Genomic DNA, 18182 nt, shown 5'->3' on the forward strand with positions numbered 1-18182 from the left:
TTGACTTACCCAGCTAAATCACAAGGATGGGGAAACACTCATCAGTTCGGACCATCTCACATTTGGAACAGTGATTACCCATATTTTGCATATGGATACAGTTGGGGCTGTGGACACCACGGCTATGGAGGTATCGGTCACGCTAAGAAATCTGGAGTTGCCAAAGAAGAAGATGCTCAATGCCGTGATTACGTTTTGATTCCTGCTGCCCCACAAGCATCAGCTGTGTTGTCACCTGCTGAAAATGGAGTTGCACGAAATTTTGTCAACAAAGATATCGCATGCAACGACGGAGATACGGAATGCACACAACGTCAAGTCATCGGTAGCATGGCAGGTGGATCTATGTTTGGTGATGGAATGGGTGGTTTAGGTCTTGGATTCCCAGGTGTTCCAGGACTCCACACTGGTATCAGTGGTTACAATATGGCTGGTGGTTTCGGTGACCATATGGGAAACGGACATGGCGGTCACCATGGAGGTCATCGTGGTGCACATGGAGGAGGTGCTGGTGGTGGATACGCTGGTGGTTATGGTGCTCATTTCTTCAAAGCTGAAGAGCATGGAATCCCAAGCTACTGGAACGCACGTGCTGATATTCCAAAAGGAGACGTCAAAGGATTCTTCGGTGGACGTGGAGCTGCCTTCTTCCACGGTGAAGACATTTTACCTATCCATGAAGCAGCTAACGGCATTGGATCAGGAAGCAGCTATGGCGTCGGTAGTGCACAATACTGGGACAAAACACCAAACTTTGGTGCCATTCATTCCGGATTCTTCGGTGGACGTGGTGGATTTGGAGGATACGGTGGAGTCGGTTATGGAGGACGTGGTGGTTTCGGAGGATATGGTGGACGCGGTTATGGATTAGGAGGGTGGGATTCTTCCGGATGGTGGTGGATGGTGTCATGGAGGAGGTGATGGGTGGTGGATACGGCTGGTGGTTTTTCTCTTCAAAGCTGAAGGGCATCCAAGCTACTGGGGTGGAGAAGTTGAGACTGTGGAGGTACTGGATGTGGTGGTCTCGGCTTGGGAGGTCTTGGTGGTGGTCTCGGCATGGGAGGCCTTGGTGGTGGTTGTGCTGGTGCTGGCTGTGGTGTCGGTGTTGCACATGCTGGTCTTGGTGCAGGATGCATCGGCGATGGTTGCGGTGCTGGTATTGGGCACGCAGGAGCTGGCTGTGTCGGAGATGCTTGCGGTCTTGGAGATGGCTGTGTTGGTGACGGTTGCGGTGCCGAACTTGGTGCCAGACTTGGTGCCGGACTTGGTGCTGGATGTGTTGGAGACGGTTGCGGTGCTCGGCTGAGAGCTCTACGCCATTGATCAGAGAAACGGCATTTTCTTAGTGCGTATTAGTGCACAAATACTAACACCAACAAACAAGCCATTGGTTGATTTCCGGATTGATTGGTGCGTGGTGGTTTGGCGGGATGGAGTGGCGTTGGTTAGGACGTGGTGGTTTAAAGGATATATGGTGGACGCTTGGTTATGGGAGGAGGGGAGGTGTTACTGGTGGTGGACGGGGGGGTCTCGGGTGGGAGGCATGGGAGGCTTATGGGGTTGACTTGGTGGTGGTTCGGTGGTGCACTGTGGGTGCGGTGCTGGTGATGATGGTAAGCTGGATTGGACACGGGTCCGCTGGTATTTTGTGCTTTGCTTTGGAGATGGCTGCGGGGTTAAATGGCGGTGTTGGTGGTTGTGGCGGTGCCGATGTGGGAGATTTTGCGGCTGGGCTGAGCTGTGTCTACACCAAATGGCTAAATTGGTAAATTATTAATTTTTGGTCAAAAAAGAATTTCAGCTTGCATCGAATCCAACATTTGTCCTTTAACTATTTTTGAAAGAATAATTTTGACAGAGAATGCCTTACGACTCATAGTGTTGGTCAATCAAAGGACTAAGATCGAGTCAGCCTGATTACTATCCGTGTCCCCCACAGATTTTAGATTTTCTGATAATTCGGAAAAATACGCTTTTACCAGTTTTATATTACTCAGGTTTAACCCCCCTCTTTCATTAGTACTTGAAGAATGCGAACATAGTTCCAGAACCCGGTAGAACTATTCTTTTGTAATTGATTTTCTTGTTTTCCAATGCTTCATCATATTCTCTTCGTTGAAGAGTGATTTTACCCGCATATTTTTTGCAAAAAAAACTAAACGATTTTACGGAGAAATTTCGGATCTACTTTCTTTTTTAATAACGGATACTCCCACAACGCTGTTCAATACGCCAACGGTGGATTCCCTGGTCGTGCAACCACCCAATACACCTCAGTCCACCATCAGTCAATCTCACATGACGATGGAGATGCTGATGGCTACGTTGATGGAGGCGCAGGATACGTAGGTGGCGCCGCCGCTGCCGTCCCTGCTGTCAGTGCCGGATACGTCACCGGAGGTGCTGTCCCAGCTGCTGGCTACCTCGGAGGAGCCAGTGTTGTTGGTAGTAGATATGCAGGATCAGGATATTTGGCACGCTCTTACCACCCACGACATGTCCATGTTGGTGTCGGTACCCCAGGTGTCAAAGTCGAGGTTGAAACTGCCAAATCTGTCATCACCTCAAAACCAGTTCATGTCACTGGACAGGTATGGTCAAATCAAATTATTTCATTCACCAAAAATGACGATATAAAAACGTTTTAAATGAATGCGCACTTAAAGTTCAATAACTACCCCCATCACAATCAACGTTCGATTTAGATTTATTGGAATCTGTAGCAATTCTTTTAAAATTCATTTTCATTTTAAAATTCACAGAAAATGAGTGAAATCAAGAACATCGTCAAGGATGTTACAGCTTCATTGGCTAAAACCAGCAAGAAATTGAAGTCCTTGAAAACTGGTGCCAAACGTCAAATCACACCAGCTTTTACTCCAGTCGTTTCTGAGCCAGTCGGTGTCCCATCAAACAGATACCCAGTCCCAGCTGCCGACAGATACCCATTAGGAGCTGGGTAAGCTATTTTCTCTTTTCAAGGTTATACATATCAAAGTTATGCAGACAGTCCCTGTAAAATACAGTCAATATATTTTTACCTCTACATATTTTTATGGAGAAGATAAAGGGTCAGTCGATGAAAGAGTCATATACTGTATCATCCTTTTTACAGATTACAATTACAGGTGAGTCTCCATAACTCGAACACCCACGAGTGTTTGCTCGAGTTAAGTAAATTTCGAGTTATAGAGTAAGATTAATAGGGCATTCTTAACTGGAGGGACGAAAAACTTGTTCGGAGGAGAAATTCAAGTTATAGAGGTTCGAGTTAAAGAGATTCTATTATACTGGAATTATTTTACGGGTTTTCACGGAGGGCACATGAAAATTTACTCTACTGAGAAACATTTAATTCTCTTTTGTCCTTCAGATACATCTGGCCATCAGCTAACTACGGCCATCAATACGGAGGTCCATACTCATGGAGCAAATCTCACACACCAAAAGCTGCCCCAGCTGTTGCTGCAAAACCAAGCACTGCCAAAACAAGCAAGAAAAGCAATACCAAGAAAAGCAGTAAGTTCACTTAAGCATGAATTTATTTTGATGTGTTAAGCCTCGGGGATTGTACAGTCTATCCGTTGATCTCTTTTGCATTTACACTTGGCATGTATTTTTCCTTCGGGCTTGGTAAAGGAGATTTTTATCCCTGCAGTATAGTAAATTATCTGATGAATTTTATTACGATTTTGTTGATGTTATTGTATTGTACAGGTGAAAAAGCTAAGCGTTCAGTATCTGTGAAAACACCAACGGTCGTAGTTGCCAAGAAAGGAGTCAACAAGAAAGGTTCCAAACGTCAGTTTATCCAACGTGGTTACGGAGGTCAGTTCCTTTACAACAGCGATAAGGAATGATTTGCAAATTTCTCCCTGAAATTTTGTTACACTACATACACACATAATAAAAACATTCACTCATACCATTTATAGGCATACAAAAACCTAGAAAGTAAAATTTGGACAAAAAAAAACGAAAAATTTGATTTATAAAATAATGAAATTTCATCAAGAATTCGCATTTCATTTCTTGGGCTATCATTTTATTTATTTAATGTCAAAATTGATCTTTTGAGTATCATTATTTAAACAAAACTTTAAAAAAAGATTCGAAAACGAATAGCAACAAAATCAAAACGAAAAACAAATCCTGAATTCGAATTTTTTGTCCGTTCTAGGTATGCCTATATATGGTATGGGAGGAGAAGGAGGAGAGGTCATGCCATCACCAAGGTCATTCGGATATGGTGGTATCAGAGGTTATGGTAGTCATCATCTCATGGAAGGAGGTTTCGATGGATTCGGTGTCCCTGGAGGACATATGGGGTACGGTCATGTTGGTTATGGTCATCATGGGGGTTACCCAATGAGTGTATTGTCAAACCACGGTGACTTTGGTGCTGGATACGCAGGTCCACTCGGTGGTAACTTTGATGCAGGACACCATGAATATGGAGTTGAAGGTGATATTGGTTTCGGTGGACATGGTTATGGTGCAGGTTTAGGAGGTGCAGGGTTAGGAGGTGCAGGATTAGGAGGTGCAGGATTAGGAGGTGCCGGATTAGGTGGTCTCGGTGGACACTATGGTGGTAGATATGCTGGTCATGCCGGTATCTTTGGAGGTAGCTTCCATCATTTGGGAGGTCCTGGAATTGTTGGTGATTATGAAGGAGATCGCGGTGCATTGGTTATGTCTGACCATGCTGGGTTTGGTGCACATGGATATGGAGGACCTGCATTATTAGGTGGACGTGTTGGATTTGCTGGTGATCACGGTTACGGCTATGAAGGCCGCGCTGGTTTAGGATATGGCCATGGATTCGGTGGATATGGACATGGTATTGGTTACGGACATGCTGGAGTCATGGACGGTCATTTAGGCTATGGTCATACCAGTTTTGATGCTGGAGTACACGGTGGTCTAGGACTTGATATTGGTGCTCATGGTATTGAAGGACACAGTGGATATGGTGGTATGCACGGCTTTGTAGGTCTTCCTCATGCTGCTGGTGCTGGATTTCCAGGCTATGCTAGAGAAAGTAAGCATCCTTTAGATATAAAGCTACACAGTAAAAGCTATCAACAAAATAAGTTACACTTTAAAGTTTAGATCTTTTTTGTTAAGGACAGAGAATTTACTCAACAAAATGTTATATTGTACCGAACGTGTAGCGAACAGTCCAACATCAGAAATGTTTAAAAATGTTAGGACGCGTCATCCACTCGAAACCGTTGTAGAAATAGCACTTCCTCCGCCGCGCGATATCGGTTTAGTGCCCACCCTCTCCAATAAGAGATGATATATATTCCATTATAATAGCTTTCATCAACGATAATCAAGAAATCTGCTACGAAACACTGATCTTCCGAAGCCTGTAAAATAATTCTTTCGGAATTTTAGTATTATTTTTACTGTAAAAGATATGATCTTAGGTTAAGTTAAAATCAGTAACGATATTTGAAAATTCTCTATTTTCTGCTCTGTCACTAATCTTTTATTTTCATTATTTTCTCTTACCAGACATCGAACAAGCATCAGAAGAGCAACAACAACAACAATATGCACCAAGCAGCCGTTCAATGATGCCAGATCCTATGTACAGCAACGAACAAGAACAATATGCACCAGTAAGTCCATTGTCTTACTTCACACAACTCTGAGTGACATCATATCTTTCATATGATCCTAGAATCGGCGTTGCAACTTTTCCTTTTGTAGACGAAAATCCGTCCAGGGGACTTTTTTTTAGAATTTCTGTCTTAATTGTAAGCTTCTGACTAAGGGCCGTTTTTCCCTTTCGCTGCAAGTCCCAGTTAGGGCTGCAAATACACAAATTTGCAAGATTCATTTTTCTTAGGGTGCCATTTTTGGTAACAATTGATAAGAATTAGGAATCAGTTTCTATTAATCGGCAACCAAAAGTTTCTAATTTTTTATTGGATACTTTTCTTTCAGGAGAGCCAGTACGAGATGCAACAACGTATGCAACCTGAATATATGTCAGCCAAAAAATCATCCGTACCAAAGAAAGCTAACCACTAAAGGAGAGAAAGGTATGGGGAGGACTCTACTTTCTATGTTTGGCAAAGTTTCTATGGCATCCACTACCTTAACATTTTTCCTTGATTGGCTTAACAAAGTCCCGCTAACCTTTCTACCTGATATTAAAAGTTTTGTAACTCAGGGAAGGTATTCGAGCAATTTTGCGTAGAAATTTCAATTGCTTTCCACACACATCTATTTGCTTTGTTTAAAATGTTAATCCTTATAATTAATGAAGATTGTTAAATAATTATCATTAATTGACTTTTTACCTCGTTTCTAGAGCATTCAAGGATGGCTTTACAATCGCCAATATTGATGACTGGGTATTGAAGAACCAACCCAAATATTGAATTTTCCTGCCGTAAAGATCCTCGGATGGGAGAAATGATCGTACATACACTGCTTCGCTACCATATTGCTTCAAAATAGATCAAATATGTGTCCATTATTATTCATTTAAAAAATTTGTGTTTTATTTTATTTGTTACTAACCATGTCATACTATATAGGAGCCTTGTAAATTTTTTAAAAATTATATGTGTTCGGCTCAGGTTATACTTTATTTAGGGTCGATCATGTTGTTGTTTTTTCTGTTAGAAAGCTAATAGGCATAATGCCAGGGAAAGTAAAAGATCAATGTTTTTTTTGCTCAAGCCTTACATTTTGTCTTTAGTTTTTATTTGAATTTTTTGTTTTTGTCTGTTTGTTTCAACGATCTTTAAGCAATTTGGAAGCACTGTGAAGTTGAAAGTTAGAAAAAAGTGTAACTCTTAGATAATTATATACATATATTTTTGTCCTCGCATTTATTTAATTGTCTAATTAATTTGTTAGAGTATTTATTGCAAAATATAAATATAGTTTTTTACAAATAATCGAAAAAGTTGATATTTGAATTCATGTCGTTCTCCCAAAAACAACTGGATAAATTTTCGTTTGAAAATTACTGTGAAATTTTGTTCTCGTTTGTGAGAGTAACACCGGTGGTCATGGGGTGCACACTGTGAAATCATATCATGGTTCTAATTGCATATTTAATTTGCAAATGAAATTGTCAACTTACTATACTTACTTTTTACGTCAGCCCTTTATTTGCGTCGATTTTTTGGTAAAAATAGGCTGGCAGTGACCCCTTTGATTTTTTTCGTTATAAGAAAAATTATTTCATTCAGTTAATTTTAAATTCAATTTCCAAGTGGGCTGAAATGTTGAGGTATTTCTTCCACCGTGGCTAAATTTTCTAGTGGGGCTGGGGTCCCAGCGAGTGTGTGACATAGAAGCGTCTTTTAAAGTTTTTGAAGTAAATTTAGCGCTCTTTTTGTTTTTGGCCCTTATTTGCATATCAAAATTGGAGATCTTGGAGGCTTCCTATTTGAAATTTACGCTTTTGTTCCATTTTAATTGTACAATTCTTCTTGGTGTCTTTGTTTATGTGAAAATCACTATGGTTGCCACCGCTTTACGCCTACGTGAATTTTCGTTTGTTCCAACCAATCAAAAGAAGCTAATTTCATTCAATATATATTTACCTACTTTTAGAATGATCTTGTGCAAAAAGCGGCATTGCAAAATTTTGGCCAACCATCTAAATTTAGATCTTTTTCCAAATTGTATATTGATAGAAAGTATAGATTGCTTAAATCAGATTGATTGACGGGGGGTGGAGGCCTACGTATTTTAACTTTAAGCCACGTCATTGGCCTAGCTGGCGCATGAGGTTGTTTCGACGTTCATTCAGCACGCACAAAGTTTTGACTGAAATCTGACCACTGCAGTTCAATTCTTTTCCAGTTTTATCCATCTCTGCCCTTACAGTGTATTTTCATAGCCTTTGGTCTGATAGGTTACTTGTGAAAGGGCTTTCAAATCCATTCGCTTTGATTGTGCACTTACAAATCTTCGTTGTATTTCGCATTTGAATGAACTTTTATTCTAGAAACTTCATTTTTGGTTTAGAGGTATTGTAAAGCATCCAAATCCCAGCTATATAGTTATTCTTCCTGTAAAATTCTTACCTTAAAAGTTGCAGCCTCTAGAAGGTAGCTCGTCTGAGTCGAAAACCCTTATTGTTTGCTACAATCATGGAGAAAAATGTTTGAGAAAAACACATGAATTTGCAGTAAAAATGTAGAAAAAGGCTCTGCTTCCTCCAGCTGCAATGATCAGTCCGCAAGGCCGTCACACCAAGCATTGAACATTGCAAATGGGGGAAGGGGGAAGCAGCTTAGAATTAGCTTTTGTCTCAACATTTTGTCCATGATTGTAGTTATTGCACTCCAACTTAAGCAACTTTCTGAAAAAGGCTTATAAAATTTTTTATGTATTAATGGCATTAATTCTATGTTTAAAATAATGTACATCTCAAACCAGAAGGCTTTAAAGACCCCCTCTGGACCAAAAATACAAGGATAAAAAATTGATTTTTTCTTCTTCATTTTTATCTTCATTTTCTAGAATTTGTTTAACTTAGATGTTATAGTACTCTAAATTTTCTTTTCAACGGTATATAATTTGTTAGATTTGAAGCATGTTGAATTTATTGAAAAAATGGTAAATGAAACAAAATTTAGTAGTAATGCACACGTGGCCTTAAATACTCTGTTCCCTTCGGGGTAACTCTTTTGTTGTTAAATGCATCATTTCTGAATCAAATGCTTTGTTGTTATGCAGTCGGTGAACCAGAAAAATTACCAATTGACGTCCTTTTCAACATATTTCGTACCGGCAAGGTCATATTTCCCAGGTCATCTAAAATCCCTTTGAAAATCACACCAAATCAGTGTTATCAACTTCTACTGAAGGTTTTGTTGTCAATAAAACAGAAGAGTGAAGTGGTGCTAGTATAGAATGGTCAAATTTGTGATTTTTTTGCATCGTAAGACTATTTTCTAATATATTTTTTTCATTTTACCTTCGGTTGCTGCCAACTGACCGTAATATAGGACTAATTGTATTCTAAACGATGGAGTTTAATATGCTTATTAAGCTTACGAAATTTTTTAATGAGCTCTCATTAAATGGACTTAATTGTCTAAAAATTTTAGAATGAGCTACTGCTAAACCAATATTTTTTAAAGAAGCATGTTTACAGACTAAACTTAATAATTTTCAAACTGGACCCATGTCCATTCCAGTTAGACCATTTAAGCGCCAATAACTTTTACCCTAGACTTTCAAAAAACTTTGCAAGTGATATCTAGTTCCGGGCTATGTTTACTGCAACCCTGCATGGACAATAGAATCTTCTATTGACCTTGTCTCCGCCCCTTTCTAATTAATAATATTGATTGACGTATAATCAGTACTAAAAATTTGTGACAGTGTAAGAAGAAAAAGGGAGAAAAAGAAGTATTATTTTTTGAGATGCAATATCAAAAATTGTTGATGGTTGAATCAATAGTATTGGACAGATGCCACAAAATGACAGCCTTTCTATTGACATTGTGGCTTTTACATTGGTTTCGTGTTGCACAAATTGTGAAAATAAAATACCGCCTTCTTTTCAATGTTTGGTGGAAAAGCACTTGGATAATCACTTTATGTCTCCTTAAACAGTTAAAATTCGTCTAAAGCCTTAATATTTACACAATAGGGGGTTTCAATAGCACCTCCCTCTTTTGAACGCCAAATAAATACTCAAACTGTGGCAAAGTACATGTAATAATTCATATACTCCTTATAAAGACTTCACCGTCCTCCATCACAGAGTTTTTCAAATCTTAACACGTTCGTCGATTTTTTAATGATTCGCGCACGTCATTAAATGGTTAATGCGCATCTTTGTAAATCATAGGCTAATTACATTCACTTTTTCACTTCCGTTTACTTTAAAGAAATTTAATGTAATCTTCAAAGTGAAAACTTAATTTATGTTAAGGCCCAGGTGCTAGGGGCTTGACCAGTTGAGGAATGTGCATGGCCAAAAATTACGGATGTCAAAGTTTGACCCTTAAAGTGCTCAGAAATTTTTGGTGCAAGATTTAAGCAAAAAATCAACTCTAGTGTTGCAATATTTAAAAACTTTAAATCCTTAATGATTGAAGTCGACCATACATTGCACTTTTCGCGCCCTCAATCGAATCCTAAGGGCCGTTCCTATTGTTCGTCATTTATTTTTAGTTCCCCTTCAAGGAGGCTCATACTTGTGAAGTTGACTCCATCGTTCACCTAAATCCCCTACTCTAATGAGGTATTCCTCAAGATGGATTCCAATATCTTGATATTTACAGGTGGGCAACTGACCGAAATTCTACCTGGAGAAATTGAAATTTCAATGCCAGGGGAGGGGTGGGTGGTAATTTATGGAAAACCGTTCATTGGAGTAGTTGGCAGTTTGGTAAAGCCTAGTTGGTTACAAAAATTCATCAGTCACAAGCCTTCATTTTGTTGCATTCTTCTTTAGAATCGATGTACGGTACGCTGTTTGAATCTAGAAACTCATCATTGGACAGCTCCTCTAATTAGCTTGAGGTGAGAAATTTTGTATGAAGATTTTATAGGTTTTTATATAATTTCTGATACTTGACATTTCTGCTTTAATAAACATGACAATGGATATACATGTTTTGAATGTGGGTGGGGTTTCATGTCCGACAGCCCCAGGTGGGATAATAACAGCACAAAATTGAAAATAAGTTTCTCATAGAGTACTTTTTGTTGCTAAAAATGAGAAAAAATAGGGAAATTAGAAGAAAATTTAGGGATTTTCATTCCCCACCTTTTAGTCACCTTTTATATGTTTACAAGAAAAGGCATAAATAAGGGAGGGGTACCTCGTCAGGAATACCTACTTAACCCTCCCTTCGCTCCTGTGTTTCATAGAATTTGCCATGTAGGGAAGATTCCAATGGCGAAATATCCATTCTTTTCAGGTAAATTTGGAAAGTTTATTTCACACTTTATTCTCAATGGGGTGGGGCTGTCTAGGAATTGTTCAGTGAAAATGACATTTAATCTTTAAATTTTCCAGTTGGGAATAGGGAAACGGCTCAGGTATCTGTCTGGTAATTAACTATACATTGGGTATAAAAAAGTAAAGATGCCATTAACTTTTTAACCATTTTGATTGAATACTGATGTGAGAAATGGCTTGGGTTTTCTCTACAGAGCCTAATGGAGTTGTTATTAAAAAATATACAATTTCATTTCCGGTCTAGAATCTCGTATTGAATGGGTTGTTTTTCATTTGTCAATTGCACAATGGAAATATCAATTACTTTCAATTTATATTGAGGTTTTGTCGCTGTAATTAAAATTTATACTGGTAATGTTAATGATCATTGAAGGTCATTAATATGGTTAATTTGAGATGTAAACTTTGGGAACGGGGGAGGGAAACCTTGAACTACGTATTAGTTTGGTTTTTGTGACGTCATCAAGATAGTAAAGATTTGTTGGTTGAATAAGGAAAGAGTGGGAAAAACTTCTTTGTTTACTTTACATGTAGTTTTTCATGAGTAATAATTATTTGACCGTCTTGATAGATTGTAGATGAGGTAAAATTATAGAATTCGAGGGACATATAAGATATGACATTCCAGCTTTTGTTTAGCGGGGGGAGGGGGCTTGTTCGGCTCTCTCCCCCGCTCTCTCATCTGCGGAATAATAAAATCATTCACTCTTCTTATCTTCACTCTCTTATGTTGGTGTTTTTTACATTTCTGGCAAAAACGTGAAGTTTTTTTAAACAGATTTTAAAATAAATACAAAATGCACCTTTTCTTAATATGATATCAGGGGGATCGGCAAATGATTGAAGATTTCATTCCATTTTTCCCGAGCCTTCTAGAGAAATTAAACCAGTACTTATAACCTCCTAAAGCTAGGAGCACGTTAGGATTAAACGATTCCATAATGAAAATGGATTATGGATTCCATGAGTAATAACTTTTGATCTAATGGGGCTTTAGAATTGAAATTTGGCAGGATGGAGCATTTATGTATTTTCTATTCCTAAATAAAAAATCTTCCAACTGGGAGCAGTTTGGGATCACTTATTCGTAATTTTTCTTTGAGTTCAAGCCTTTTTAAACTGAGGATTGTTTGTTGTTTATTTGATATTAAGTAGTTCAAATTTAACTATTTGGAAGGTTCAGGCTCTTAAGAACAAGAAAATAAGATTTTCCACTAGAATAGAGCATCTAAGGATTATCAAATCCTTCATTGAAAGTAACATACTTTGCCTTATCCGAAATGAGCGTCTTAATCTGGAATGAAATATCCTACAAGGCTCTAAACTGATTTTTTACGTTATGCATGATATGTCGTTACGTTAATGACCTAAAATAAGCTCAGATAGAGCCCCGAAGGATTAATAATTCCATTTTGCGACAAGTTGGGGTTGGGGTAGGTTCACCACTTGTTCACCGCACAAAATGAAATTTTTAATCCCGAAACGCTCGCGAAACCGCACTTTTTGGTATCTAAGAATGTTTTAAAATTAAGTGGAAGTGACTTTTGATTAATTTTAGATTGTGATCAGTCCATTTTAACGATGAAATGCATCTTTTATAATTGTTCAAGTTCAGAGATGTTTTTCGGATGGAATTTCGTATCCAAAAGTGCTCTTCATCATTGTTTCATAAAATATAGAGATCATGTAACAAGTTCAGACCATCAGAATCAATCCAAGAGCCACTTAACTCTCATAATTCCAAAATTCTTAAAATCTAATATTTTGGAATATTGGATCCTTCTTCACTCCTGGAACCAAAACCAAAAGTTCTAAGCTCGTGTGTTACACTTTTTTGGAAGATTTCATCCCAAAATGCTATTTCAAATTCATTTTATTCAAGAAAAACCATTTTTTAGAAAATTTAATGTCACGTTTTTGCCAAAAGTGTAAAAAACACCGACTTATCCTCTATCATAAGTTTAAAATGCAAGGCTTTATGTCAAAATCTGTTCTTTTCTGCTATGATGAAAGCTTCTTTCTCAAACTTTCCAATTCAAATCTGGTAATTATGTGGAATCTTTCCTCATCATCTTATTCTGGTCAGTAATCAGTAATCAGCTATTCATCCTGGTCCAAGGATTTGCTCTTTCACATCTCGAAGGAAGTAATATCTTTAAGGCTTTGCAGACTCTAGAACACCCGATTTCTTAGGACAAAAATACTCCAAAATGGCGAAAATAAGAACAAGCTTGAGAACATATTTTTTAGGCTTAAACCTCAAAAAATTAAGAACATCCGCCCTTATTTTCGACTTTTACAGTACAGTATAGTACATATTTACGTTGCCTGACAAACCTAGTACACGGTTTTTTTATAAGAATGGTGTTTTTCTTTTGAATCATATATTCTTAAGCTTTTTGAGATAATCATCCTAAAATATTCTTAAGATGATTAGGATCATCTTGGTTAGGATCCAAGTTCAACTGATAATACATTCCTCAATGGAAAATATTTTTGTGAAAGCTTTGATGCTTGGAGATAATTTCCAATTTACAGGTAAAAGTGCTCTCGAAATTCAATCATAGGTCCTAGGTTCAGTTGCAAGATCAAAAAAGGGGCATATACTTAGCATATTCTTAATTTTTGGCCATAATATAGATAACATTTTTTATAAGATAAATTTACAGAGAATAAGGTTACAGAGTAATCCCATGCGCTTATAATTTGTTTTTCCAGAGAAGTGCAGATAACTGGCTCAGGCACACTAAGTGAATTTTATTAGATTTTTACATCAAGATCTCTATCGAACTTTTTATCTGATATATACCTTCGACGCCATCTCATAACCGTACTAATACAATGTTATGACGCCAATATCACTATGGTGATTATCGTTCTCCCTCGTTCTCTAGCAATATTCAATAAAAGGGCTCTTTGTACAATCTGCTCCTAAGCTAGTTTTCTCTCCCGAATGATGTATTAATTTTTATGATTATGCTGCAAAATTTGTGTAAAATTTTGAAATCCATGGGGTGCGTAACTGAAATTAAATTTGAACAAATAGTTATCTCATTTTAAACAATCTTAGGTTAAATAAATATACAATTATAAAAAAAAAATGAATAAAATCAAGTTCGATTTTAATTATAAAAAGAATATTGTAATTTTAAAATTATTTACAAATTGTCAAGCATAAATTAGCCATACTGGCTTGCGTTTTATAATAATATGATATTAAGATATCCCCAGAAGTCAAAGCAACCTAATTTAGATTTTGTAGACCCTAAGATCTCTTAAGCTCTACAAATTTAACTAAAAACCTCTGTAATTTGATCGACATTCGAGAGATTCAATCTGATCCCATTATGAAAATGGTTCCCATTGCAAACGGATAAATTAATAATTAACCCCTCACTTATTGGCATACTGAAATCAACAACGGTGTTAATTTCCGCTTTTAAATACCTTATCCCAAGGTCACCATCGACCCCTATGTCATATGTGTCATCTTTGATCGGAGCTTTAGAGCTTTGGTACCCTAATAATAGCACTTCTTAAGGTGGATATTACTCTTTTATACACCCCTTCTCACAGACCCACTGGGAACCCTTCCCACTGGAAAAATTCGCCAAAATATTGTCCCCGGTGGAAAATTATCCTCTATTTTTTGTCCCCACCGAAAAAAATCAAATAAACCAAACCTCGCTGCGAAATATTTATTATCTTTCCCATCTCCACTGAATTTTATTAACTTAAAAACTAAAGAATTGAAATCCTCATTCATAAAAAATATGAGAATACCAATCCCCACTGAGTTTTAGTCCGCTATTTTCATCCCCACTGGCGGAAAAAATCCTACCGGGTCTGTGAGAAGGGGGTGTTTTTATAACAGTATCCCATTAAGAAAAGCAGTACTTACATTATATTAGTACTACACCGGTAGGCTACCAAATTTCTAAATTCCAAATATTTTGTTAATCGGTAACCAGTATTTATAATGATCAGTGCTATTCACTCATCATACTTTAACACCTTTTCCAAGTTCTACTTTTTCAATCAGAGTATCCTGTTCACATGACTCAGACGGCTTCTTTTCATTATCATTATGGTCTGATAAGTTAGCTGATTGTCTTTGAGAAGCCGGTTCACCTACAACTAGACTGTTCCGATCGTTAATCACGAACGACATACTTGTTAAGTCGCCTTCCCGTTTGATGAGCGACTGTGTTAGTTTTTTACATAATTTTGATCTGGACAGTAATACCAGCGAACTCTTCCTCAGAGATCGAGTGAACATTAAATAAGTCAATGGATTTAAACATGAAATTACGAACGGTACGAAAGGGATTAACCAATTTTGAAAACCGGTAATATCCTTGCCAGCTACAATTTCATACGTATTACACGTCATGAAATAACCCCATCCGCAAACAAAAGGAACTGTCATTATTGCCACGTTAAAAGCGATCTTGATTTCTCGAAACCTTGCTGGTCTCATTGATGCAACTTTTTCCAGATTCTCTTGATCCATTGTGGATATAACGACAATAACTTTGCTGATTTTCTTTTCCATTTTCATATTCTTTAACGCTGATACCAGAATAAAACCATAGGAGACAAGTACTAATATACAAGGGATGAAAAAGCTCAATGTAGCAGCGATGAAGAAAAACACTGAATTGTAGACATCGCTGACAATCGGTATTCTTAGTAAACCCATGACGAGGAGCACCAAACAATAAATCCAGATTCCAACAATGGTACGATTCGCTGTTCGTTCATTAAGGTACCTTGGATATCTCAAAGGCATTGATACAGCTATGCCTCTTTCCATAGTCACTGCTGTTACATGTAGCAACGAAGCTGAGCCAATAACGACATCGATTGTTGGAAAGAAGAAGCTTTGAACTCGGGGACTTGCATCTGACATTGCACCAGACGTATACATGGTCACAAATAGTAACATCTGAAAGATAACCAGAAGATCAGAAACTGCTAGATTGCAAATGAAGTAACCAGTGGTATTGCGAAGATGTTTGATTTTGTATACGGTCATTAGAATCAAAACGTTAGCAAAGAAACCGATCGGTGTCAACACAGAGAGGATAATGAATGTAAGTAAGCGCCAGGCTGGATTCAAAACACCTGCTGCGTGATGATTAGCTGACAAACAAACATCTCTGTATAATTGCTCTTCCTGTGGGCTTCTATTATCTTTCATATAATTGCAAACATCCCTAATGAGTATATCAGGATGAGTCTCATTGTTAGGGTTCACAGTCTTGTTCAGGATCATGAACGGTATCGGGTCACAGCAATGATCGTAAAAAATTCTCTCTTCAAATGTCACCATTGATGCATTGATACTTTCAATTATACCACAAATGTTCGGCAAAATAACATAGATTAGCTCAGAAACACTTCCTGTCGGCTGCATCATCTGCATAATATCATTGCAAGATGTAACATTCATCTTTATTCGCTTTTTACTTCGCCACGTTGATTATGGTCACTCTAGTTTTTTTGCCTAACAGAATCAGTAGCATTGAAACTTATCTCATCATCTAAAAAGAACAGTTAGAATTACTTTACACATCATTATAGTCAATCAAGCGATAAAGATTTACGAAGAAACATGTAGATAGAGGAAATATCTTAATACCAAGGCATCACGCCTTAAATCAATTAGGAAGACTTTTAAGCGGAGGAGAATCCCCTGATAAAAGTTCTCTATTATACAGATAATTGCAAAAAGTATTTTTCAGTTCTATTGTTATCGTGTATGGTTGAAAGAAATTTCCCATTTTTAAGTAAACAAACAAACAAACACACAAATTAAACTTTGACAGCAAACTTTAATTTATTCCTCATCAGCATCATAACGATCATCATCAGCACATTGTTCACTTGACAAAAAACAAATTGCATCTGACAACTAGATGAGAAAAGTACCAAAAATATTTTTCAATGATCAGCTTGTAATTAGATCTAATTTGATTAGAATGTGAGGCATTTATCATAACTTTGTGACTATTAGAGACCTCTTTAAAATATTGTTACTGCTAGCTCAATGATAGCCATACCTTTTGTCATTTGGATCGAGCCAACAAATAATTAGAAAGGAAGGCAAATATTGGATATATAGGTCCTTCTTTGTTCCTTCTATAGGGGAGGGGTTCTTCGTTTTGCAATTTCTAAATTGCATGATAAACAAATAAATAAAAAGGAGTTCCATCGTTGACACGGAATCAAATTGAAAAATCGTTTGAATAATTTCTCAAGGTAGCCGATTAATTTTGTGTTTCTCAAAAAAGGAAGTACGTCATTGCAGGGACTGATCACCAAGAACAGACCCAGGTTGTGTTAGTTTAGACAACATAGTGACTATACCGAATGAGTCCGTTGCCTTAAGTGCTCCCCCTTGGAGAAACAACATAATAACAAAATCATCAGAATAAAAACAAAATTATGAGCATAAATGCAAATTCATCAACATAAAGGCATAAAATATTCAGCATAAAACACAAAATATTCAAAATATTCAACGCCTAGTAGTGAGTGGTCATCGTTTTTTACTTTCGTGCTGAAGGTCAGGGTTCGATTCCCACTCGGTGCTACGGTTCACTTAGCAAGTGAATGTACCTTGGCCCGAGTCAGCCTATACCATGTGAGGGGAATAGGGTACCATCACTCTGATACAAGAGTATGGGGAGCTATGCCGGGCATTGAATGTGGTGTGATGTTGGTACTAATATGTTCAGTACCTGCGAGAACGCAAGGTTCTCACGTACTGTGCGAGTATCATCATCAATACAGCACGGCTCTAATGTGTCGCAAGCACATAGTATAATGTCTGGTAAGCGCTGTGATTTCCCTATCAAGGGGTAGGAAACTATCCCGGGATAGGGCCCGGTCCGATGATATCGGAGGGTCTGCTTCTCTTCTCTTCTCTCATTCAACGTGAAAGCAAAAATATTAACATAAAAACAAAATCATCAATGTAAAAACAAAATCATCAACATAAAAGCAAAATCATAAACATGAAAGCAAAATCATTAATGTAAAAGCAAAATCATCAACATAAAAGCAAAATCATCAACATGAAAGTAAGCTGATAACAGATAGTCATGATTTTCTTATTCACTATAAACCTCTGAAGGTGCTTGAAAATTAACCATCTGAAGAGCCACCTTCATAACTTGTTAAGTGCCGTGATGTCAAAAGGATCTTTTTCTGATGG

At 37.5% G+C, this 18182-nt stretch overlaps 2 protein-coding genes across 3 annotated transcripts in view; one reads left to right on the forward strand and one right to left on the reverse strand.

The window, feature by feature from the left end:
* LOC136822730 (neuropeptide Y receptor type 6-like) overlaps positions 1-18182 on the forward strand; it is an 81357-nt gene that overhangs the window by 3175 nt on the left and 60000 nt on the right. For both annotated transcript variants that reach the window (XR_010848938.1, XM_067079010.1), the window contains exon 2: positions 10451-10518. The gene's annotated coding sequence lies outside the window, so the exon portion shown is untranslated. The remainder of the gene's footprint in view (positions 1-10450; positions 10519-18182) is intronic.
* Positions 14744-16502, reverse strand: LOC136822728 (D(1) dopamine receptor-like). Its single transcript, XM_067079006.1, has one exon. It carries the CDS (start codon positions 16413-16415, stop codon positions 14961-14963), a length of 1455 nt encoding a protein of 484 aa, XP_066935107.1. The 5' UTR covers positions 16416-16502; the 3' UTR covers positions 14744-14960.

This window comes from Clytia hemisphaerica, unplaced genomic scaffold (assembly GCF_902728285.1).
Source record: "Clytia hemisphaerica strain Z4C2 unplaced genomic scaffold, Clytia hemisphaerica genome assembly, whole genome shotgun sequence".
Classification (NCBI taxonomy): Eukaryota; Metazoa; Cnidaria; class Hydrozoa; order Leptothecata; family Clytiidae; genus Clytia; species Clytia hemisphaerica.

What these genes read in the sequence shown, in the direction of transcription:
- LOC136822728 (XM_067079006.1), bottom strand. Translation starts at nt 16,415, where the DNA reads ATGAATGTTACATCTTGCAATGATATTATGCAGATGATGCAGCCGACA.